The sequence below is a fragment of the Oryzias latipes genome, chromosome 16, assembly GCF_053564925.1.
Source record: "Oryzias latipes strain Hd-rR chromosome 16, Olatipes_Hd-rR_3.1".
Taxonomy (NCBI): Eukaryota; Metazoa; Chordata; class Actinopteri; order Beloniformes; family Adrianichthyidae; genus Oryzias; species Oryzias latipes.
Window position 1 is genome coordinate 6,711,370 of NC_136252.1, and position 25,763 is coordinate 6,737,132.

The 25,763-nt window shown below is 40.8% G+C and overlaps 1 protein-coding gene across 50 annotated transcripts in view; it reads left to right on the forward strand.

Moving 5' to 3' along the window:
- rims2a (regulating synaptic membrane exocytosis 2a) overlaps window positions 1-25,763 on the forward strand; it is a 169,554-nt gene that overhangs the window by 107,701 nt on the left and 36,090 nt on the right. For 32 of the 50 annotated variants that reach the window (XM_078933806.1, XM_020709925.3, XM_023963912.2 and 29 more), the window contains 7 exons: window positions 1,313-1,451; window positions 4,451-4,567; window positions 8,205-8,390; window positions 9,607-9,713; window positions 17,001-17,033; window positions 20,517-20,617; window positions 24,864-25,030. In XM_078933806.1, coding sequence (XP_078789932.1) covers window positions 1,313-1,451; window positions 4,451-4,567; window positions 8,205-8,390; window positions 9,607-9,713; window positions 17,001-17,033; window positions 20,517-20,617; window positions 24,864-25,030 — 850 coding nt within the window. The remainder of the gene's footprint in view (window positions 1-1,312; window positions 1,452-4,450; window positions 4,568-8,204; window positions 8,391-9,606; window positions 9,714-17,000; window positions 17,034-20,516; window positions 20,618-24,863; window positions 25,031-25,763) is intronic. The other 18 variants (XM_078933810.1, XM_078933811.1, XM_078933803.1 and 15 more) reach the window with 5 other exon arrangements.

The window sequence follows — 25,763 nt, forward strand, 5'->3', positions numbered from 1 at the left end:
TGCGAGCTCAGTTTTTCTCTCCCAGTCCAGTGATATGCTTCATAGGTTAATTCTTAATGTACCCTAGTTGTGCATGTATGAGTGTGTGGTCCTGGAACAGATTGGCGACCTGTCCATTGTGTAGCCCACCTTCACCCAACAGAAGCTCCAGCAACCCCATTCCAAAAGAGATACAGTGGCTTTTGAAGATGGATGGATCAAATATCTCAAACCCTGTTCTCTACTTCTGCACCAATGCAGTTGGTTTTCCTGTTGAGTCCTTCTAATTGTCAGCAAAATTTCTCCGTTATATGTGCTTAGCAGCCCGGCTGTGCTTGTCAAACTTGTCAAGCTGAAGAAAACATTTGAATGGGTCCGGAACAGCAGGAGTTTAGGACTCCCTCAGAATACGCAGGAATATTTATTTCCATTATGCAGTACATATGTTTTCATGACACTGTGATATCCTACTGACCACTAGAAAAAACTGTGTTATATCCAAAAAACTACAATTCCCAGACCCCCACCCCTTTGCGGTTGTTATCGCTGGAAAGCCCCAAATGTAATTTGTAGATACCAAAGGTTCATTCAGTAGATATGCAGTGGTTGGGAATATTTCTTTGTTTTTTTTGGTAAAAGCAGTTCTTTATATAAAAAAGAAATACAGTAAAATAATTTGATGTGTCTGTCAATTTCTGAGCACACTAATTATTTTTAATGTGCAATACTTGTTTCTATTTTATCTGTTATTATCTTAATCTACTCATTTTTGCTGACTTTATACACATCTTTGATGGTTCTTAAGCAGGAGGGGAAGCATATTTCTATGTTCCTATTTCAGATTTTTCCAACCATTCTCACTTTTTAATATTTTTGTTCTAGGTTTTCTTTACATTTTTTCAATGTGCTACACACTCTATTGAATATCAATCAACTTTAATAGTGCCAAGCATTGACCTTAACCACAGCTGCCAGCCATGTCTGATTATTGGTTAATGAACTCTTTCAAGTTGAGTGAACTCCTCAGTCTAGCAGAGAAAATTCATTACTGTGAGTCAGATTCTTTAAAGGTGATTTTCATGTTTAACGCACACTGTTAAAAACAGCAAATGAATTGCACTTTTATTAAAAGCTGGTTCTCATTGTTGGAATGTAGAGACTCAGCATTTTGGACAGAAAAACCTGTCACCTTTGCAAAATGTGCAACTTAGAAAGGTTGCTCACATTCCTCTATGAGCTTGAGGCCTTTGACAAAGTTATTGCTAAGGTAAAAAGAAAACCACAATACATTACTAACAATATTCCCCCTCTCTGTTTCCTTCTCTGTCTTCAGACTATCGGTCAAACGGAAGAGACTTCCAGAGCTCCACATTGTCTGTGCCTGAGCAGGTCATGTCATCCAACCATTGCTCTCGGTCGGCTGACATAGCCAGGGCGCGGTCGCGTTCACCTAGCGTCCCCCCACTCTCCAGGTAATTTTAAGCTATTCATGTTCAAATCTCCATACAGGCATTATTATGTTGTTTTTCTTCTCCCCCTTCTCCTGTAGGAATGATGTGTGACAAGATGATGTTACAGTTTTGTGTTTTACAACAGTCTCCATAGGTACAGGTTCCTGGAAACTCAACATAACACTTTTTGCTTTTCCTTTTGATGCCATGGCGGGGGATAAGAAACAAATTGGCCACAGGAGGGAGATTCACATAAAGGATTGAGTTCAGCTGATACATGTGAACAGGATATTTTATAAACTTTACCAGTGATTTAATACACTGACCTCTGATGCTGTTTGACTGACATGGATTATGTATTCATCAAAAGGCTCAGGTCCATGTCACACACCCACTACCTACGTTTTGTGCTAATTGCGTGGATAAAAATTGGCCCTACGTGAATACACGTGGGAAAAGTTTTCATGTGAAAGTTTTACAGATGTATCACAAATGAAGCATGTTAAAATCACAAAAGAAGTACGAGTAAAACTATGGGAAGAACACGTACATGTCATAAAACAGGCAGACGGCTGGTTCCACTTGAGCATGTTTTAGCACATTTAAAAGTCAACAAAGCTAAATCAGAGTCAGGCAGGCAGAGATCAATGACAAGTTTCAGTATAAGGAGTGTCAGAAAAACTTGAGTTGTCAGGATCCAGACGAGAGTCGGAGCAGGCAAACGGATTCAGAGACAAAACAAAGTCAGGAAATCAGAAGATCAGGTCTGGATATAACGCAGGCAGAGTGGCACAAACAGTACTGTGCACTAAGAGTTTCAGTATGCTGTGAGTGATTCCACATGACAGTCAGGTGTGTGGCATCCACAAACTGTGCGGTGGGGTTGCTGGGAGATGTAGTGTGTTTAGAACTCTGGAGATGGTTACCGCACATGACCAGAGGGGGAGGCGGGGCTCTGACTTCTGACAGTAAATAAACGTAGACCATGAAACGTGCCAGATTATTGGGCTGTTTACATGCAATTCATTAGTGATTTGTGCGTCAATTACATAGTTTGAACGTGATATGTACGCCGTACATGTGATATAACATTTATAAGTAGGTGGTAAATGTGTGAAAAGTCTGTTAGATATACTTGGAACGGTCATAGAAAGCCACAAATTTGCGAATGCATCTCCCACAAATCATGCACAGTTGCTCACGATTTACATAATAATTGCATATAAACTACATGAAATATGTGTAAACTGCGCAACTGACCAAACATTTTTAACACCTTAAGAACCAAATTCACATAAAGACCCGTGGGCCTAAACCCTTGACGGACATCTGCGCACATCAGCGAATGATGAACGCCAGAAACACTAATGAATTACGTATATCACGCATGGATAACAAAAGACTAAATTTTCAAATGTGGAAAATGCGCAGAATGTACAAAGTGGCTGTGGGACACGGCCTTTAAATATCTTCTACTTAAGCTTTAGGATAACAGCTTTGATCCTTTTTTTACGAGCAATATTTAAAAAAAGAAATAAGTTTTAATAAAGCACAAAACACCAAATAGAGTAGTGTATTAATAATTATTTTCATTGATAAAAGTCCAACAATGGTTTTAAAAATACCGATAAAGTTTTAATAACGTGTTTAGACAAAACTGCAGTGTGCAAAATGAACTATTGAGATTTCTTTTTTACCTGGTTGTAAAGTGGATAAAATGATGCACGCAGCATTTGGATCAAATGTTGCAAATGCTGAGTAAAGAATAAAGTCTTGACATGCATTTCACTATCTTTATGGAGGAAGTGGTCAAGGGGAAGTGGTGAGTTATCCTACATCAGCATTTATTTCCTTTGAGCGTTGGAAATTGTTGCTCCAAGAGTCCAGTCATAGTTTTGGCTCTGTCAGGCTGCAACCACTTTATCCTGTCCAATTAACTTTATTTGAATTTTTCTGGGACTGAGCCTAAATTAGTGTTAGATGCAGAAAATGCACTTATCTAAATTGTCTGGGACAGTACTTACTTAAGAATATTTCATCTGCTTTAATTAACAATGTCTGGTTATTTACGGAAAACTGTTGAAAATGAAACAGGAAATGGGGCAAACAGAACTTTGCGCTGCCCCAGTTAGCCTGCAGTATATAAAACATCATCCTTGGGAAATTTGGCATCTTCGTGAGACTAAATTATATTTCATATATGTTCTCCTCCTGTCATTTCTTTTTAACCTGTTTTTTACTAATTCCTCTTAATGTGTAAAGGCTGAGAATGCCTTCTCATCTTCTGTCCCAGCTTTATCTTGCCATTTCCTGTCTTCTTCTCAAACATGTCCACACCTCTGCAGTCTCCTCCTGTCCCATTTTGTTTTTTCAGTCTACTGTGTTCTTTTCTTCTCCATCTTCTTTTTCTCTGATCTCCTCCCTTCATGTGGTTGCAGCCATTTTCTCACCCTACCTCGAACCAGACATACTCAGCTTATTGACGACCCTGAAAAGGACCCCAGGTAGACGTTAAGTCAGATTGCACATTGTGCCATTTCTGCACCTCCACTTTTAACTCACTCACGCACCAACGCACAACACTGTTATAGGGATGAGCACCCATGTGGTTTTTGATTGCATGCTGTCACTATGCCATGATTTACACAACTGTAAAGTTAAATTTAGAGTTTAATGTAAATAAAACTTTAGGGGGATTTCTTTTTGTTTAAAATATTGGTTTATCTTTGCAAAGATGTCTACTGTCTGTGCCGTGGTGGGGTTAGTTTGACTCCAGGCTGCTTTTCTGCTGTTCAAAAGTGTTAAAGAAATAAAAGAACGACTAAACACATTCTTCCAGCAGAACTATCAACCACCATCTCAAAGATCATGTATTTATAATCTGAATAAACTTTCACCACAGAGATTAATTTTGTAATCTAAACTCAAATGTTTATATTGACCTCCCTCTGTTGTAAAATTGCCTCCCCTTGAGGTGAAAACCAAAGAAAAGCTCACACACTGTGATATTTTTTTGCCAGCCGTGACCGTCGTGTTTACCCACTCTGCAGAGAAGATGCGGTCAGGTTACTGCGTTCCACTAGGATGTCCCGGGCCCATTCTGAGGCCTCCTACTCCTCCGATTATGACTACGAGAGGTATTGCAATGCACTCCTGCAGCATCTGTGCATTTGGCATCTTGTGGTCTCCTCAAGTCGTCTCTCGTTCGTGTTTAATTTATCTTTAATCGTACGTTTGATGACAGAAAAGGATATCTTGTCTGATATCTGTTTTTTGAAGAAGTCATCACAGCTCTGAAGTTGTGTAGCTGCACATGAATGATACACAACTGATGGTGTAAGTGGAGGCTCAGAGCTGCTTGTGTTGCTGCTGTCAGCTGTGTGTATACTGGTCATGCTGTAGTGACTGAGCTGTTCTGCAGGTGATGTTGTTTCTGCTCCATACACTTCCCAACAGCAGCAGTTATAAAGCAGGTCTGTGTGATTTATATAGATGTAAACACATTCGGCAGCTACTCATTGAAGGATTCAATGCTTGGAATACTGTATTTTCCACATTACAGGGCGCGCTGCATTAAAAGGCGCACCATCATTGCATGGTCTATTTTCCAGTTGATGTCATATATGACACACCCAAATATAAGGTGCATTAAGTGGGACACAGACCGAATCTGAATTCTTCCCCTACCCCTCCGGCTTCTCCCTATCCCTCCAATTGTAGGGGCATTAGGAGGGTTAGGGGTGTCTGGAAAAGTTTTTTGAATGGGAAACCCTCGTGGTTAAGGGGTCTGTATCCCTCCACACACGAGGCTATGCTGCGGAGGAGAAGCGCATTTCTTCGCATGGGTGTGCTCTAAAGGACGGAAGTTTACATTTAAATGTAATTAAAGACTTTTGGTTTTAGCATGACTTTTTAAAGTTATAAAACTGATGTTGTACATTTTCCAAGCGCTGCTAGCTCCTTGTCAATGTGGATTACCGGCGACTATTGATGACGTCATTGAGTGGGAGTGATGTCCGAATTAGAAGAAACAATTTTTGTACGGGTGCGTCCTAAGTCAAGGGCCGCATTCTTCAATGGCCATGGCCTTCCCGGTGACATTGGCTGGGTCCTTCGTCAAACGAGTAGGACAGATGTTAGCGGCTGTGAATTTGGACAAGTCTAGCCTTTAGATCAGGGGTCCCTAGATCCAGGCCCAAAGGCCCTGCTGGTTTTCCAGAAACCCTGCCTTATTTGCTGTTGATTACCTGGATCAGGTCTGTTTAGCCAGTAAGGAGCTTCAATGGCAGGTTGGTGGGAGAACATGTAGGACACCGGTCCTCGAGGCCTGGATTTGGGGACCCTTGCTTTAGATGATCTCAGCCGTTACATCGGCGAATGCACCGTGAATCCAGAACAGAGGAATAGTGAACCAGACATGAAGCTCAAAATGTTGGAGGTGTTATTATAAAAAGGTGTAATTATCTTCCACTCCGGGTCCCGCTTCACAGGCCGCCAGTGTTGTCAGAAAATCTCCGGGTTCGGCCGCGATGCATCTTAGGATATGGACAGCATAGAAGGACACACCAGACCTTTCCTTGAAATTGGGAAAAAATAGGCCATATTTGTTGGATGCATTTGAAAGAGTTGTTGAATTTGGACAGCACTTGTCGCGGCGCTGCGACGTAAGCAGCCTACAAATGCAGCCCAGGAAGAACGCAGCCCTCCAATTTGAACACAGCCCAAAGCTCTCCGTTAGGTGGGCTTAATGTAGGGGTAGGGAGAAGCTGTAGGGGAAGTATTTGGATTCAGCCAAAATAATCAGAGATAAGTCTGTCTGTCAGTCAGTCAGACTTCATCAACTGAGTTCACAGTAACTCTAGTTCCTGTTTACAACACGCTACATGTTAGCTACAATAGAAGCATAAGCACCAATAGCATATTTACAATACATATATCTCCCAACCTTGTTTGCAACGCATAAAAAAACACACTGATACAATTAAAACAACTGTTGCTGTGACTATGCAACTGCCTAACTGCCTGTATTCACAAGGGGGCCATAGTCTGGGACTCCCTGTGCCGGCGCTCAGCCTGGAAAAAATACAGGGTGGTGTCAGAAGGGGCGTAGGAACTTCTGCCATAGCAATGTGTGTGAATCAGTAAAGGTTTATTCACTGTGGCGACCCCTAAAAAGACACATATAAAGGTAAACAACAACTGTGACTACACTCCAATCCTTTATAACACATAAAATACATTACATTCTGACACCGCTACATGTTAGCCACATTCGAAGTGTTAACAATACTTGTAACATCCAACCTTGTAATCCAACCAATGGGTAAAAAAACAAACTTATGCGGCCATATCAAATGTTACTATGACTGTATATCATCCGACCTTGTTTGCAACTTGTAAAAAAAAAAGACTGACAACTCAAAATTGCTTCAACCTCAGTGAACACAACCAGAATCAATCCATGTATAGGACGCTCCAGATTATAAGGATAACATATTTTTTACCTTCTAAAGAAATATGAATCAGAGATGGCAGAAATTGCAAATATTCAGGAACTGATTGTACTGATCTTTTACCAGCACTGTAATAAAAGAAAATAGTTACATTAATTTGTAGCACAAAATGAGTATTATTTTATGCCTGTGAGTGCTGTAGCCCTGTGGTTTTCCACATTTGCATAGATAACTATGTCAAAGCTAGCTGCAGACATACCCATCTGATTTTTTTTCTGGAGGAAATGCTTTCTGAGGAGGAATTGAGCCTGTGGGACGCTTAGGGCGTGTGAAGCCATTAGAGTATTTTTCTGCAATGAACACAGAAAACATTGACAATAAGTTTGTTGACTCAGTTTATAATTGAAAAAGTGTTTCACTTACTAAAGTCGTTTATTTTAAATGTGTAAGTCTTTTAATGGACAATGACCTTTATAGTTAAAATGACTTAATAGTGGAAATTATTTTCAAATCATCAATCATCAATCATATATATATATATATATATATATATATATATATATATATATATATATATATATATATATATATATATATACATGCTCCTTTTGGTGATTTGAGATTGTTTTTATGGGTACCTGATCTGCTTAGTTCCCACCCAGCACAGAAAATCATGCATGCTTTACTCACTAACCCTTTCATCACAGTTTCACTAAATTTTTGTGCATTATTGTGATGTCTGCTCTGATAATTTGTGCTCCTTTCTTTGTTGTGTGTTCTCAGTGTTGAAAAATGTTTGTTTTTAAATCATTTCTGTTAACCAACTTCACTTGTTATTTTTTCCTTTTAGCCCTTTTTGCTCAGACGATCTGCATTCTCTGTGCCAAAACAGTTTCAGTGAAAGAAAGCGTGGTCCATTTGACTGATGTATGAATTTTTTTCTTGCACTGCAGTTCATCTGAAACCATCAAATAGACCTGGAAGTCGAACGTTAAAGTTACGCTTTTTCCACCGTTTCCAGATCTTACATTTCTCTAAACCACTGAACGATTTGGGTGGAATTTATTTAAACAAACTTTCAAATGTGCATGTTTCACAACACTTTTCGTGTTTTGCGTGTACAAAAAATGGATCCATTCTACTCCAAAGAATTTTGATGTGATTTTTGCCTTTGTTGACAACAAAAAATGATCCAAAATCTAAAAGTTCTGTGGTGCAAAAATACCTGTTTCCCCTCATGCTGTCCACCCTGACAGCCTAATGTGCCCCTGGCCTGTGGAGTCCCACTGAGTGCCTGCCTGTCTCTCAACAACCCCTGTAGGAACCACGGAGCCATGGATAGACACGAGTATCACAGCAGGTCCCGCTCTGCAGACCAGCGGCCCGTTACAGAGCGCCTTGCACCCCGCTCACACTCTACTGAACGCCCCCACGACTCTTCCATCATGAGGTCCATGCCATCGTTGCCGTCTGGGAGGTCTGCTCCCCCCTCTCCTGCCATGACGAGGTGTGACCCCGACTGGAGAGGCTAACCAACTAACAGCAAACTGGAGTTTTTTTTTTTTTTATTATTGTTCTTGAGCCACAGCTGCATTGGAGGGAGAAATGATTTGAAAGTTAGAGGAAATGATATCCAAAACTGTGTTTTTTAGAGTAAAATTAGCTTTTTCTAACTCATTTTTGACTAAATTCAAATATGCATCCAGTTCATTTAAAGAGCTTCATATCAGGTTAAAGCTGATAAATTTGTCTAAAACTAGTGAAGTAACCTTTTAAAGAAATGGAATCACAGATTTTCTGTTTTCTGAAGTTCTGTGGTTCATTTAGAACTCGGTAGAGAAAATAATTTCAGCCTCCAGATTTGCTCCTCTGACTCGTGAATGTGCAGCTTTAGAGCATCCACACCTCAGAATGACTTCTGATGATTTACCTTCCAGCCTGTGGCTTACTAACTGAAAGAAATACCCTCCCTTTACTAAAAAAGATGACCCCTCCCCACATCCTGCTACCATGTCTCACCTCACCTCACCCCCATTGAGTGCACCCTCACCTGTTTCTGTTGGACCCAAGAATGGATGTGGTGTTTGATTTCACACACATCAAAGGCCCTGGTTTGATCAGGAGTCCCCCCATCACTGCTACACGTGATGAGAGGACTTTTTACTTTGAGTTCATTCCTAACATTGACTGGTTTTGTTTGTTCCGTGATGGCATCCTGTTTGTTTTGAGTTGGAAGCCCTTTGGGGACGGTCTGAACGCATCGTCGCACTGGCCTGCTGTGTTCTGCATTGAGCTCTCTTTTCCCTGCAGTTTGACGAGTCGACTGTACATGCGATTCACACCTGGCAGGTTTTTTTTGGTTGTTTTCTTTTATTTTTATTTTTGCAGCTCAGGTCCCCAGAGCTGAAGTATCCCTCCACTCCCATGCCATGTGCCAAAATGCCTTTGCTGTGTGCATCCCCTTTCTGTTTGAAGATGCAAACAACACCGCAAAGTTCACAATGATTTAGCTTTTGTGGATTTGTTGTAACTTTGTCTTCAAGAGGTCATTTTATGAAATAAACTAACTCAGGCGTCCATGATCGTACAAATTGTTTTTTATTTATTTATTTACATGTCTTTGCTGCTGTAACAAAGAAATATGGACCCTGTAGCCTCTAGAACCGTCCTGAAGCTCCTGACTCTAGAACTCATGCAGGTGTCCATTGTTTTTTGTCACATAGAGCGCATCCTCGTAGTGGATCAGTCCAGATCAGCCCAACTGGTACCCCGATGTCCAGTAGACGAGGTCGGCAACTCCCACAGCTTCCACCCACAGGAATGGACAGAAGTAAGTCAGCTGGATGTTTTCTGTTGTTTGGATTTTGGTCATTCATATATGTGAGTGAGATCGGGGTTTTTCGTTATACATTTATCATTTGCTGCTGTGAAAGGAAAGCTTCTGAAGTAGGAATTGCTCCGGCTCATTTGGAAGCTTTACTTTATGTATGTTTCACCTTTCATCTGTTGCATTCTTGCCCAGTTGATTTTTTATTCTTTCTCAGAAGATGGAAGCGAAGGAACAGAGCTTTGTGAAGGTCTGTACCTGAATGTGTGGGTTTGGCCTCTCAGACAGGAAGTGCTGCTATTTAATCTAAAGGTTGACATCCCTTTATAATGGCAAGTGGTCAGGTTCAGTGGAACTAAAGCTGGCTTTTGAACACTGAACCTGCCCCCCGTTGCAGTTGTGTTGTTGAAATTTTTCAACTCTTGTCTTAATTGTTCATTAAATCTCTCAGTTTCACATCAGATGTTTGTGATCACTTAACCTGAAAAAAGTACTATTTTTTTAAACCAAATCCCTTAAATAGACTGTCAGAGACAAAGTCTGAGCATTCCTCATCAGTGCTTTGGTAAATTGTGTTGTGAAAAGTTGTAAGAAGTCTCGAAGTCTGACTTTGGGATCAGGTTAAAAAATAGTGCTCCAGATGGTTCAGAGCAGGTGGTTTAAGAAATGTGCAATTTAGCACTTTTGCAGGGAGGGCTTAGCCAGAGGTTGAAAGGTTCAATTAAAAATAGTGTAGTTTAAAAAAAATATTTTCACTTAAGTTAAGTACAGGGGGGGGGGGGGGGGGGGTACTCAGTCCAGTCCTCTTAGAGTCAATCTTATTAAAGATGTGGTAAGACTTCTACAGGAAGTAAAATTGTTTTTAAAAGTTTACTTGAAGACCCATTCCAATAAGAATCATGGGTTTAGTGTTTTTATCGTGTTCTTGTAGCCGTTCTCTCATGATGAAGGACAAATGTAAAAAAACAAATTAGAAATAAGCTTAAAGCTGCATTTTTAAGTATTATTCAAATTGTGGTCAATCAGAAGCAGAAGACAAAATGCAGTTTGAAAAGGCTCTCAGTGGTAATGTTAGCGTGGAGCTGTGAGGGGCTGTGAGCTAGTGGGAGAAGGCGTAAACACAGAAAGGATTTGTTACCAGCAGAGGCTTACTTCTGCACCAACAGTCATGCCCCCAATGCAGAGGCGACTTTCTACTGAACTGCTGTCGCTATGCAGAAACTATGTTCTAGAAAATTAACGTTTTTTTTATTCTGGCTAAAAACGGCATAATCATTATTTAAAACAATTTCAAAATGGAATAAAATATGGTGGCAGTGCGTCTTTAAGTAATGCAACAGTGTGAGCGTGCGCTCCAGAACACTTTTGTGTATTTTGCTGCTGACAGGTAGATGTTAAGTGTCTTTTTCTGCCTTCAGTGCTGTAGATTTTTGTGAAGCGCTCATTGTTTCATTTTGTGTGTTTGTGTCTGACACCTGCTACGATGGAGCAGGACAAAAGTGTGAGGAATCTGAAGCCCTCACTGCTCGTGCAGGTGTTTGTGTGTGTTTGTGTGTGTGTGTGTGTGTGGGGGGGGGGGTGACATATTCTCTATTCTGCAATGAAACAAATTTCAATTGATTTATTTTTTTTAGCATATACCATGTTTTAGAATATCCTAGAGCTGGAGAGCTGTTTTCTGTTGAAGTGCATGTGTTGGTGTACATTGAGCCACAAGCTTAATGAACTGAGACTATTGGCAGAAAGGGAAGCTCCCCACAGTCTTTACTTCCTAGTGTCCCATCTGTTCATGTGGCCTGCTTGTGTCCTCTGACTGTGTTTGGCCATGACTCAGCACTGGTAACTGTTCCGATGGAGATGAGTTTACCAGAGTTCTTCCAGGGGTTTGCTGAACAGAAAGCTAATAATGAGTTGAATAAAAAAAATAGACCACCAATCCAGAAGTGCAGGATTTTCTGTAAAGAACAGAAGATAATGGGATGGTGGTGTTTGTGTGCAGATCTGAAGCTACACGTTTCTCATGCAGAATGTGCAGCATCAGAGTAACTGACACTGAGTTAAGGTTTCACAGAGTGGTTGTGTCATGAGCGTATCTGTCTCTGTGCTAGCTGAAGAAAAAGCCCATCCGCCGGTTAACGGGAGGAAAGGCAAGTCCTCTGAATGCAGTGATAGTGTGAGTTTGCTGTGAAGGCCTCTGCCATCCTGCTCTGACTTTGACTCCAACGCTTCACCTGCTCCCACTTATTCTGCTCTTACTTTCTTCGGCACACTTACAGTCTTATTGCAGTCTTGCTGTTTCCACGTTTTGTCCGTTCTACAAACTGAAGAAGGTTCGTTTCCATTAAACTAATGCTGAGTGATCAAATTACGGACCTGAATGTAGTTACAGCTGAAGTTAATCCAAAGAGACTGCTGTCCTTAGGATTTCTGCTGCTCTGTGTTTCTCTAATAAGACCTCAAAGTCCAGTCTTCCACATCCTTTCATGCTAATTATTTCTAGTCAGCTTCACTTCATAAAGACGGAGCTCACAGTGTCCACTTTGGCAATTATTTGTAGGAAGTATGGATTGCCAAAAAAGCTTAGCAACGACCTTACTGTTTTATTTGTTATTTTTGTGGATAGTCCACACAAAACTACCAACTATAATGGAATTAGAATAATTAAATAAATATAATATATTTTTTATAACTGCTACCAAAGATGCAACTTAATTTTTAAAGGAACAGTTGCCCCTTTTGGCCAGCAGATGGGGCAATGATCCCAAATTTGGGAGAGGTGGTCTTGCTTTCATAAACTAAAAAAGGACAGTTTTCCATCGAACTACTGTTTGTTTAAAGTTCAAATTCACCATAGACGTTATGTAACAACATTTATTAGAAGTCAAAAACATAATTAGAAAAAAAGAAAGTTTGTTTTTTTAACGATTTTCAACATCGAGTGTCCAGATAAGTGGGTCTGTGCCTTTGTGTACATATTTGTATGTTTTTTTACCGTAGAGGTCACATGGGAGGATCAGCAGCGAGCGCTGAATGGCTCACTTTCAGATGGGGGGCCACAGCCACACCCCTCGCTCACCGACGCAGGTTGGTTGGTGTGTGAGTGAATTCTGACACTTTAAAAGGGGTTCTACTCTGTGGAAGGTCAAGTTGGCCGAAAGCCAACTGTAAGAATCCAGCCATAATTTAATGGAGCCTTAGCCTCATTTTCACCTGACCTTTAGTTCAAAAACTTCTTTCAGCAGGTTGTTTCTCACCACAGAACATCTGACAAATGCCTGTCCTGTTATGTTTGCATCTCATCTCCTGAATACAAAGTTCACGTTTTTTTCTTTTTTAAATTAGTTTTGGGAGTAACCTTGTTTACTTATCTCAAACTTCAAACATTGGGCTAGTGAAGTGGTTGAGTTTTGTGTTTGTGGCTGGAGTGTGTTTTTTTTTGTCATTTCTACCATATAAAGTTCATGGTTTTAAACAAAGCATAGAATATGTTGTTGTTTGTGCCTGATAAACAATGGTTCCTATAGGCTTGGTCTATGACAGCCTTTCTCAAAGAGTGGTCCGCGGACCACTGGTGGTCCGTGAGGCGGCACGGCGGCAACCGGAAAAGTTAGTCTGCCTTGGAGTTGAACGTCAACTTAAAATATGGATCAGTGGCTTAGGACAGGGTCGCTTAAAAGAAACTCAGATGAAATATATGACACAACTGTAAAGGTGCTACGAGTTGATGAAAATTCGAGTAGTTCCGTTAACAACGCTACGGAGGTCCAGGAAGATGTCGCTAACGTCATAGCGAATTTATCAAAAGAGACCCCGCCGCAAAGCTGTGAAACTCGCCATCAGCGTGAAAAATCCACCGCTAAGGTGAAACGAAAATATCACAGCGACTACATACAGTTCGGGTTTTTTTGGACTGGAGAGGAGGAAGATCCCAAACCACACTGTGTTTTGTGCTATGAAACTTTGGCTAACGAGGCTATGAAACCTGCAAAATTAAAGAGGCATCTGGAAACTAAGCACAAGGAGTACCAGGGGAAACCTATTGGATTTTTTGAAAGAAAACGCGATGAACTGAAGAAACATATGATGAAAGAGACCTCCCAGTTTTTTGCACCTGGAGAAAATGCGAAGGCTACAGAGGCGTCATACAAGGTATCCCTCTTGATTGCTAAAGCAGGAAAACCTCATTCGATTGGTGAGAATTTAGTTAAACCAGCTGCAAAGGTGATGGCTAACATATTGTTTGGGGGAAAAGCCGGCGACGAAATTAACAGGATTCCTCTCTCCAATGACACCGTCCAGCGGCGCATAAAAGCTATGGCTGAAAGTGTCGAACATCAGTTGGTGACACGTTTACGCCAAAGTCAGTTTTTCTCACTACAATTGGATGAATCTATCGACCTGGGGAATGAAGCAAATCTGTTGTGTTTTGTGAGATATATTTATGCCGGTGGATTGCATGATGAGTTTCTCTTTTGTCGTTCCTTACCAACCAACACAACAGGAGAAGCAATTTTTCATTCACTCAATGATTTCATTGTGAAGAATAACTTGGACTGGTCAAGATGTGTCGGGATTTGCACCGACGGTGCAACCGCAATGACTGGAAAACAGAAAGGCCTCGTAGCGCGCATTCGCGCAGTAGCGCCATCTGCAGCAGCAACACACTGTTGCATCCACCGTGAACAACTGGCTGTGAAAAAAATGCCACAGTGCCTAAAATCAGTACTGGATGAGAGTGTGAAAATAGTTAACAAGATCAAAGCAAAACCACTCAACTCGCGTCTTTTTAAAGCTGTGTGTGAAGAAATGGGAAGTGAACACACAAAACTCCTTTTTCACACTGACGTTCGCTGGTTGTCGCGTGGAAAAGTCCTCACCCGTCTGTTTGAACTGCGAGATGAGGTAATGTTATTCCTGCACCACAGTGATGAACTGTACGACAGAATGCATGATTTCCAGTGGCTTGCAAAGTTGGCATACTTGGCTGATATTTTCAGCACTCTCAATACTTTGAATGTGGCACTGCAAGGGAAGACTGTCACCATCTTCAATGTCCAGGACAAAATTAAAGCTACACGCCTCAAGATGGAATTGTGGTGTGGCCGTCTCGATCGCAGAGAATTCGACAGTTTTCCAACACTCACTGATTTTCTCCTTGCTTCTGGGGAGGATGTGGATGGGAGCACAGTTGCATCCTTCAAACAACATCTGCAAGACCTGCACTCACAGCTAGGAATATATTTCCCAGAATTAGATGCAAGCTTTGATTGGATCAGAAATCCATTTGGGGACAAAACGCACATTGAGCAATTCACTTCCAAGCTTTCCCCAACAGAGGTTGACAGCCTTGTGGACATTGCATCAGATGGGACACTGAAGACAACTTTCAGGGAGAAAGGTTTGACTGACTTTTGGCTCCACATCCAACCTGAGCATCCCCAGCTGGCTGACTCTGCTCTGAAACTGTTGATGCCGTTTCCAACTACCTACAACTGTGAAGTTGGATTTTCCACACTTGTTGGCCTGAAAACAAAGCAGCGCAACCGAATCAGTGTGGACTACGATATGAGACTGAAACTCTCCAGTTTGGAGCCAGACATTGCTTCACTCATGGCCCAGAAAAAGCAGCACCATTCTTCCCATTAAGATGGCAAAAAAGACAGTGAGTGAGTAGAGACTTTGATATTGGTAAAGCTGTTGTTTTGCGAGCAGTTCAGAATTAGGTGGTCCGTGAGTGTTTGTGTTATGGGTTAAGTGGTCCTTGGTCTGAAAAAGTTTGAGAAACACTGGTCTATGAGGATGAATTTGTAAGAACTATTTCAAAATCTGTTCATGTTTGGATCAGGTTTGGTCTGCATCCTGCCCTCGTGTGAACGTGTACGTCACCCGTGTTAATCAGCTGCTCTCTTGATTATCATTTGACTCTCTTATGAGACGGTGCCAGCTGTACAAAGAGATGAAAGCAGGTGATTCAGAGATCCCACATTGTCATTTTATTCATGTGACACTTCATTAGTCACTCTGATGAAGCACTAATTGAGCTGAATGCTAATTTTTGATGTGGGTGGTGAAAAAGCAAAGGCGGACGTGTGGCCGTCGTTCCAGCTGTTGCTTCTGGGTGACAGAGTTTAGACTGCAGCACTGATGAGCGACGGGACAGAGATGCTGACATCCGTTCATTGAGAGGGGAGGAGATCATTCTGTTGGATCAGGATGAACCCATGAAGACGCATGTGGATCCCTTATTAATGTGTCAGGTGTTGACATCACCACTTGTTGGAACCGTTTGCTTTCTGGAGGATGTAAATACAGCAAACCATACACCTTAATGATAAATAAAACCTTGCAGTTGCTACAAATATTCAACAACTATTCTAGTTGGCCTCACAAAGAAATTGCTGAACATTTTAGCCCTTTACAAAGGCTCTTTATGCCAGGGGTAAATGATGCTCAAACACCTTTGCAGCAAAAACAGGCACAGCTTCTTGTTGATGAAATGTGTTCTCACTTGACTTTGTCACACAGGCGTGAGCTTGATTTTGACATTATGTGGGTTGTGGTGAAAGTGGAGCCACACTGTGTAAATCTGCCTTGTTGAGTGCTTCCTGAATGAAGTTTATTTTATAAATCTCATCTTTGCACTCTTCCACATCCTCATCAAGTTTCACCTTCTTGGTGAAACTCTGCAACACCCTTTTGGCTTTTTTTTGTGTGCTCGCTGCTGTTGTTGCTTTGAGTTTCTTTCGCATTTATATCATTTCTCCAGGCGTTCTCCACAAAGTTGTTGTGCCATGCAGAAGTGACGGACACTTTTCTCTTCACTTCCCTTCAGCAAGGACCCAACTTTTTTCTGGTTGCGGGCATTAACAGATCTTTACTGTTTCAGCTCTTTTTCTTCTAAAGCCCAGAATCTACCATCTGAATCCCCCCTACTTCAAGATTCCAGACACTAAACTCTTGGCCTTCTATCATAGCTTCTTCTGGCCTGTTCTAATTGAACCTCTGGTGGAGTTTGTCTGTTCCTGCTGTTCTCCATGTTTTTTTGTGTGTGTGTTTTGTGCTTGTTGTGTCGTCTCGTTGTTGTTGTGTTGTGTCTTTATTCACCCCTCCGTCCCAACTCTTTTCAACCATTTCCTTTTTCCTCTGACCCTCCACACCTTTCATGTTCACTACTGGCGTCCTCCATCCTCTGCCTTCTGCTCACCACCGCCCCTCCTCCCCGTCGTGCATCCTCTCAAAGCCATGTCCCTCTCTTTGTCTGTCTGTATTCATTTTGTGATGCGAACCCAGAAGACACGGACTCACCAAGTTGGACGAACTCAGGTCTGTCCCTTCTTCTTTTGCATCCTGTCTTTTCTGACTCGGCATCCCCCTAAATCCCCTTGACGTCTGCTCAGCTCGCCCTTTCCTCATCTCAGCCTTCTTTTCTCTGCCTGCCTCCATTCCTTTGTGGTGTTTGCTTTATCTTCAGGTGATGCTAGGTCATGCCAACACTTTACTTTTTGCTGTGAACACACTTTGAGAGCTCACTGTTCCCACAATTAAAATATTTCCACAGTCCTTTTGTGGGATGGTAATAGCAGTTTTCTTCTTTTGATGGCTCTTTCTGGATAAAATTATGTGTAGCTTTACAGTCTACTTTGATAAAAACATTCAAATATTTAAAACTTACCAAAGGTTATGTGTTTCTGCAACGATCCATATTGGCTGCAGCATTACAGTGTTACTGTTAGCTATAGTTTTAACTTCACAAAGTGAGTGGTCTCTGCTGGTAGAGCTGGATCTCCTGGTGCAAAGATCACACCAGTTTTAGTTTTTGTCAAATACTATGGTACAGCCCTTCTGGTACCTCACTTATTTTACAAAGAACAAAGTATCTTTAAAGACCCACTGCAGTGAAAATTGTGTTTTTCATTTGTACTTTAGGCATTTCCTCATCAATCCATTCTTTTAACCCGCTGTAGCCCTTTTGGGGTCACACAGACGCCAGAGCCTAACATGGCTATTGTTGGGCGAAGACGGGGTACGTCCTGGACAGGTCACCAGCTTGTCGCAGGGTCGCACACTTATCTGCACCCACAATTAGACATAGGGACAATTAAGAGAAATCAATCAACGTTTCAAGCATTTTTTGGGACTGCGGGAGGAAGCCAGAGTGTCAGGAGCAAAAGCACGGGTAGAAACTACAGAACCAGGGCATTCTTGCTGTGAGGCGAAAGTACTTACCACTGCTCCACTGTACCCGATAGAAAACAAATAATAATAAATTAAAGTAAGCTTAAAATTTGGATTTTGGCTAAATATGGCATAAGTATAATTAAAAGATCACTAAGAAAACTTTTACAAAAGATCAAAAGTTCATTGAAGTGGGAATTTAATGCTTAGATAGAACATTATTAAATAATAAAACAAAATGTTAGTTTTCGCATCAGGTTACTTTTTACACATGCACACTAGTCTAATCTGCAGAGACTTTAAGTAGCTTTAATGAAAATTTCAGTTCCCCTTTTCTTGTCTTTTAGGGCCAATTCATTACTCTAAGATGCACGCAAAGAATGCAGAAAAATGAATCCATGCAGCAAATGTTATGATCTAATTTATTACCTTTATTCTGAATTGTTTAATCCAGCCCATATCAATCCAGTTTAGACACATCAGCTACATCCCTCCTTCACTAAAAAAACCCCAGACCAGTACACCTGGGCGCTGCCCCTCCCACCACCATCACCATCGCCACCACTGTCATGACTCAGGTTGAGGAGGTTCTGAAAAACACAGTAGGCGGGTTAGGTCACTCCCGGGTTTCTCGAGGCTCCTGATGTTATATTACTGTCTCAGCTTACATGTTTCTGCAGCATCACATGGACGTTGTTGTGGTTCCCCCTTTGTTGGTAAACGGTAGCAGCGGAGCCCCTCTTTAAAAAAGAACAACAAAAACGGTCCTAAATACACAAAAAAAACAAAATACAATAAAACACATCGTCCCCCAGCATCTCTGGATAGGTTGTTGAAGGAGTGTTGGAAAAGAGTTGATTGGAGTTGATTGTCAAACCTTAGAGGGGAACAGTGTTGTTCTAGCTGAGGCAAACTGGACCAGTTCCTTCGCGAAGTTCCATTTCTTGAGGGATCTTGTAGCTTTTCACATCATTTCACGTGTTTTATTGACTTACAGGAGTGTTTTGGAATGCTTCCCATTCACATGATTTGATTCCTGTACTTTCCTATGGGAGCCTTTGAAATCCATTTCTCCTGTTTGTATGTGACAATCCTTCTGGCTTCTTCTTTACGCCCGTTTGATTGTGTGTAAGGTCCCAGTGGCTGCTGGAGCCTATCCCATCCATCATAGAGTGAAGGCAGGGTACAGCCTGGACAGGTCAGTGATGTCTGCCTCCCCAACTGAAGAAGGAGTCAGTTCCACAAAGAAGGAGACTGAAGCAAAAACCGTTGCAAGTGCACTATGTCCCACCACTTTACCATTTTTTAGTATTCAATATTTATATTGAAGCTAAACTTTGTGTAGTTCAAATGTCTAATTATTGACACAATTGTGTGTCTTTTTAAATTTTGTAAAATTCTCTCAAACTGATTCTCATGTATAAAGTTACAGCATACAGACAAATATAGGATGATTAAAGTTGTAAAAGTAACCGGGTCATATAGATTTTATGTATCTTCAATAAAGGCTGAGGAGAAATTTCTGTGGGTTGTTAGATCATTTTAAAAGCAGCGATGTTATAGAAAAAAGAAAAACACTGCGGCTCTCACAGTTTGTTTCTGTGTGTGTGTAAGCTGATGCATGAGTAGATTATTTTAGGCATGACATCTGCTTGCTGGTGTGCTTTCACATTTGCTTTATTATTCCTGCCATGTTACTCTAAATTACAGACAAAATAGAAGCAAAGCTCCACTCATGGTTCTATGGATGTTTTCCTGTTTCAACGTTTTTACACAAAGACTTTCATTTTTTGGAATGACTGTCACACACGTTTTACTTCAACCAGACATTTTTAATTTAAGGAAAGTGATTGTTTGTTTTTGACAAAACACAGTCGTTTTTTGAGTAAATATTACCCAAAAAACTACTGTGAAAGTTAAACTTGTGTCGCATAAATCCACTAAAGTGACTATAAATTGAAATGTGATAAGGTAAATACATTTAGTGTAATTTTAAAATGTCATAAGAACATTATATCAAACTGTTTACCTTTACTGTGTTTCCATAAAACTCCCAGTTTCCTTAAACATTTCGGGCTGAGGAAAAATACAAATTTTAGGACATGGTTCATGTTTGATCAGTGGGATGTTCAGATGTTAAACTGGAATGAAGTGGCACTCGACTGGAGCTTTAGATAAAGGTTTATCTGGGTTTAGGTTAATGGAGCTTCAAGTGAATAGACTAGCAGAGCAGATCCTCTGGGAAAAGCTAACTTATAGCGCCCTCTGTGGGGTAAACGCTGCAGCACAAGTTATCATCTGAAGTTGTGTTTTTGAATTAAAAAACAGATTTAAGTGTGTGTTCTGCTGACAGTTCAGTACATATATGACATGTTCGTTTCAACTGATCTCACAATTTGAACAAATGGTCAAGAAGAAAGCTTCTTTTAGCTTGCCTTTACCTGTTTGTGTGTACTGTTTTTTGTTTTTTTACAAATACAGCAAACCATTTAGGCTTTTCATAGGAAATCTCTCCCTTTCATGGCTTATGTCTCTGCAGAAACATGTTTTTTTTTTACCACATGTGAGTTCTCCACACCATCAGACCTCTTCTCCAGCACCTGTCTGATCAGCATCTGTTGTATTTCTCAGGTATGGACATGGATGAGAGGACCAGGCAAATGAGAATGAAGATGAACAAGTACAAACAGGGAGCGGGCTCTGACTCCAGACTGGAACAAGACTACCACAAGGTACAAACATGTGCAAATACATCACAAACGGCCATTATACAAATGTCCATATATTTTTATGGCAGGCTGGTGTTTCATTTAAAGCATGCAACAGTAGTTTCTCCATCACAAACTGTGTAATATGGCAAAACTAGCAATGAAAAAATCACAGCAAAAAAAGTCATTATTACAGTTAAAATGTCACCTGTTCATCAGCTCAAACATTTGAAAGTCGGGAAGGACACTATAGTTATATTGGCGGTACAAAAGATCACTTCTAACATTTTTTAAGCCAAGGAAATCATACTGTAAGTGTTCTTGTCATTAAAAAAAACAAGTTTTTGAGTTTTTTGAACATTCAAAGAATGAAAATTTAACATTTTGTGCAACATTTTCAGCTTAATACTGATTTGTCTTCTCATTTACTATGTGGGTCGAAGGACTTCATAGAGAACTAACTGGCTTTCTTTTTCTTTACCAAAAAATGTGCAGCTCTAAACGAAGCTTCGGTTACTTTTTCTGGGATTTTTCATATATAGATTCTAAAAAAGGAACATGTATTTATATTTTTAAAAAGTAAGAGAATCATGGGATTTCCAGAATTTACTACTTTACATTCTGTCACTGTGTCCCCTGCTGCTATAAAGACCCCACCTACTGGTTACAGAGGAGAGGTGGCTATATAAACCTGATCTCTCAACATCCGCCGTTATGAAGTCGAGAAACTCTTCGGTTGGAGGCGGTGGGAGCTTCAGGTTAACACACTTTGGACAAACATAAAGCCGCAACTTTGACGCTTGTTACAACAAAGGCGGTGAACGTGAATTTAAACGCGCAAATTGTGTTCCGTGTGAAGGGACAATTCATTTAAACCAGGGGTGGGCAAACTACGGCCCGCAGGCTGGTTCCGGCCCGCCTCCATGATTGGTCCGGCCAACTGAGCAATACCAGAGACCCATTTTTTTTTTTCCTTTTATCTGGCCACACGATCAACACCCGCATAGAACGTGACATTTTATTCCACCCTTCTGCAGTCTGTGGTCCAACCTGAAACCCTTTAACCCTTGTGTATCTTAGATGACCCCCCCCTTACATTGATGTGTTCTCCCTACCATGACAAAGGTGAATAAAGGTGGAAAGATTTCATGTAATCCATGGACGCCAGTGAAGATCACAAATCGTTGAAGAAAAAAGGTTCAGAGCACTGTCTAGTGGGTCTAGATGACCCAACTCCCAAAGTTAAAGTGCCTAGGATAACACAAGGGTTACAATAAAATCCCCGTCAAATAGAACAGAAGACAGTCTTCCTTTTTTATTTTCATCTTTCCTGGTTTAGCTCATTACTTTAGAGCGATTATACTGCTTTTTTTAAACAGCGCACAGTGTTCTGTGTCCTGATTAGCTGGAGACCCTGTCAATCAATCTCATCCGTGCCGCGTCTCCTGTACAGAAACGCGGAGCTCTTCAGATCTACAGAAATCTGTGATCGATCAGATCTTTGTTTTCATTCTAAGATCCAGAGACAAGGGGGAAAATGTTCATGTCTGTGTGAGAAAAGTGTAGAAAGTGGTAATGAGGAGTTTTACTGCCATAAACATCTGTAATCAGACTGTGGATTTCACAGATCACGGTTATTTTTAGAATGTAACTCCTGCAATAAATGAGGAACTCTGTACTGCTGAAAAGGTAACGCAGATTTATGCTTAGCTGCAGCAGAAGTCGTAGAAATGTGTTTTTTTTCATTATTACTGGATGAGAAACAGACGTGCAGGACACAGCTGCTCAGTTTTGGTACAAGCTGTGGGAAAATGACGGGAGAGGATCCACTATTTATTGGTTTTTCTTTTTATTGTATCAGTATATTTTTTTCCTGACTTTTTGTCTTTGAGTAATTTGGTCATTTTTTATTTCATCAATAGTGTTATTTATTTTATTAAAAGGATCATGAATTATTAAAACTTTATTATAGGGCTTTACAATAAAAGAAAGATAAAAGAAGTTTAAAGAAATAGAGTTCTTGTGGCCTCACAAGAAAAAGTTTGGGGACTCTGCTCTAGCGTCTATGTGGTGTTTGAAGATTTGTTGTTTTTCCTTCTTCCTATTATTCAAACTCCACATGAACGCAGCATTTCTCTAAGTTTTACATGAGGTACATCAAGCCGTTGGTGCAATTGGCTCTAAATTGAGAACAAAAGTTTTAACCTAAAAACTTTTAAAATATAATTTTCAATTCAAATGTTTTCATCCAGATTCCATGTTATTTCTTTCTCACTCCACACATCTGCTCCTGGTCCGGCCCTTCTATCCAATTTTAGAACCCTATGTGGCCCGCCAGCCAAAATAATTGCCCCCCCCTGATTTAAACGATGCAGGCGCGAGGGGCACTGCGTTGGTGATTAGAGTGAACCACAAGGGCACCGTACAACAGCGTCACCTGTACGTCATAAGTGCGTGTAACTGACATTAGCCTTACAAATACTTCATGATACATTTGAGGTCATACAAGCCTCAAGGAAAATGCAACGTACACCTGCGCTCCCTTTAAGATGCAGCTGCAACTTTCTAGAAACCCTCCATGGGCCTAGACAACCCAAGAACCTCCAGAACCCATATGGGGGTTGACCTGCATGGCTGCATATGACTGAGGCCTTTGCTGACTCAAGAATGACAAGAGTTAGACGTGGTGGCCGTTTATCCATCTGCAGTATTTGTGGTTTTTGGCTGTACTGGGACTACTGATACACTAGCTGACAAAACCTTTAGCATGTCTTTTTATTTTTAAATACAGGCAGCACTCTTCATATTTCCTGCAGTTTAGTGTGCATGATGTTTAGTGCTTCCACTGCAGCCCTGCAGCCAAATGCCGTGAGACGTCCCGATCAGATTTCAGTGGAGCTCTGATGTTTGGGAAATGTCCAAATAATGAAACACGCCAACGCCCCAAAAGGAAATGTTTGTTGTGAATAAACACATGCATACCTGGATTTAGAAAAATTGCACAGTTTTTACAAAATATTACAAAAAGGCTTCTTAAAGATGAGACCTTTGTGATTTCTTCCCTTTCTAAGTACCAAAATACATTAAGATGTTTGTGATAGTTTTGGAACTGGCTAAAAATAGAAAGCAATAAAAGAACATCTGTATAAACAAGTTAATTTTATCTTTTATTGTGCTAAAGCTACATGTTGTATTTCAGGGTATGTGACACTGAACCAAATGTTTACTATTGGGTTCTGGAGAAAGTCCTGCACTTGTTTAGAGAACTCTGCTTTGGCCCGCTGTCAGAGCAGGCTGGAGCAGGATGTATAATATAAATGCTGCCCGTCTGCTTTCCCTTTTAAGTCACTGTTGTGAAAGCTAGCGTCTTAGAGAGGCCAGCAGCCTACTGCAAGTCTATGAAACGCTGATTAAAACGTGAGTCTGTTAGTCTTTCTTAAAGTCAACAGAGCAATGTTTTTCTAATTATCAAACTACAGTTAAGTGGGAAAGCTTTTTATCTTCAGAGCAGCGTGGAGCACTTACTGTAACACTCAGCTGAACATCTCTTCCATAAACATTTATGAGAAAAGGAAACAATTTACAGCTATTTAGATCCAGGCCTTTCACTAACTCATTTTTCAAGTAATCATTTAATTAGAGATATTTTAGTGATATGTGCTTCTTAAAACACCACATTTATGCAATGCAATGTCAATTTTACATAGAAATATAGAAGGTATATAAATGTGGAGAAATTACAGCAAACTGAGGCAGGTGTGAGCCAAGACTCAGACAAAATTAAACTTCATCTACCTTAAATCACTTTTTTATAAAAAGCGGTCTATTTGATACGTGAGCCGGCTCCAGCCTTGACTGTGGAAAGCAATATATATGCTGATGGTCACGATGGGTTAAATAAAGCTTCAGTTCAGGGAGAAAGTTCACCTCTTACTGCTTCCTTTTGTCCAGATGATGAATCTAAAGTTAGCTTCATATACGCCAGTGCAGTGATATAGAACATTTAAGCTATGTGACCAGAACTACTTTGTTACGTGTGGTATATCACACGTTTTAATCCACACCCAGCAGCCAATCAAAATGTTATTAGCAGAATCACTGTGGGAATATAACTCATCATGGTAATAATAATATACTTCTCCCTTTTTTCTATGTGATAGTAAATCTCCCAACAGATGAAGGAAAAGTTTCTGTTTTTAATTCAGTTTTCTATGTTCTGTAGACATAAATTCTTACACGTTTTCCCTCTTGCTTTACTAAACTCTTGCAGCGTACAGGCAGGGATGGTCGAGGCTCAGACAACCTGTCAGTCAGGTCATCGGACAGCGATGTAAGTGACGTGTCCGCTGCATCGAGAACCAGTAGTGCCTCTCGGTTCAGCAGCACGAGCTACATGTCTGTCCAGTCGGAGAGGCCACAGGGAAACCGTAAGATCCGGTAAGTTCATGCCCACACTGTGGACACCTTTTCTTTTTTTCTTAAGTTCAATTGTCCTCAGAAATGGGCAAATCTCCCTCAGCTCCTTTTGTACAGCCAAGTTCAGACGTTTTCATTTATGAAATTGTCTGGAATAGGTTAAAGTCTGAGGAAATACATACTGTGCTGTACGTCATGATGAGTTCAGGTTTGGCTCTCGAAGAAAACCTGGAACCAAATGGTTGAACTCTTCTGATTCTGGCTGTGGAAAATTTGTCCAATTCTGAAACTGCACTTTGAAGCAGGAGTCCTATCTTAAAGCAAAATGCAGACAATCTCTTCTAAATGGCTTTAATTTAGGTCCACTTGATGTTGTCTTTCATTATGGTGTCCTGGCTGCTCTGTCTTTGTGTTGGTCTTTTTTTTTTCTCTCTTGTTGCTGACATTGTTCATGCCTTTGTTTGGTTTTGCTCTTTCTGCTTTGCATGTGCTGCTTTATTTGGTTCTGTCTACGTCTTCATCCATTTGCAATCAAGGAGCCTGTCTCGGGAGGGGGATGAGCAGTTAGGAGAGGTGCGGGAGGAAGAGGAGGCAGGAGAGAGGGGCAGAGGGGTTAGAGAAGAAGGGGCATTCCCAGAGGAGAGCAAAGGGTCAGACAGTGAGGGGGACAGGGACCAGGAGAAACTGGAAGATTTGATGGAAAAAGAAGAAGACCTTCACCAAAGGAGTATCTCAGAGACTGACCTCAGGTAAC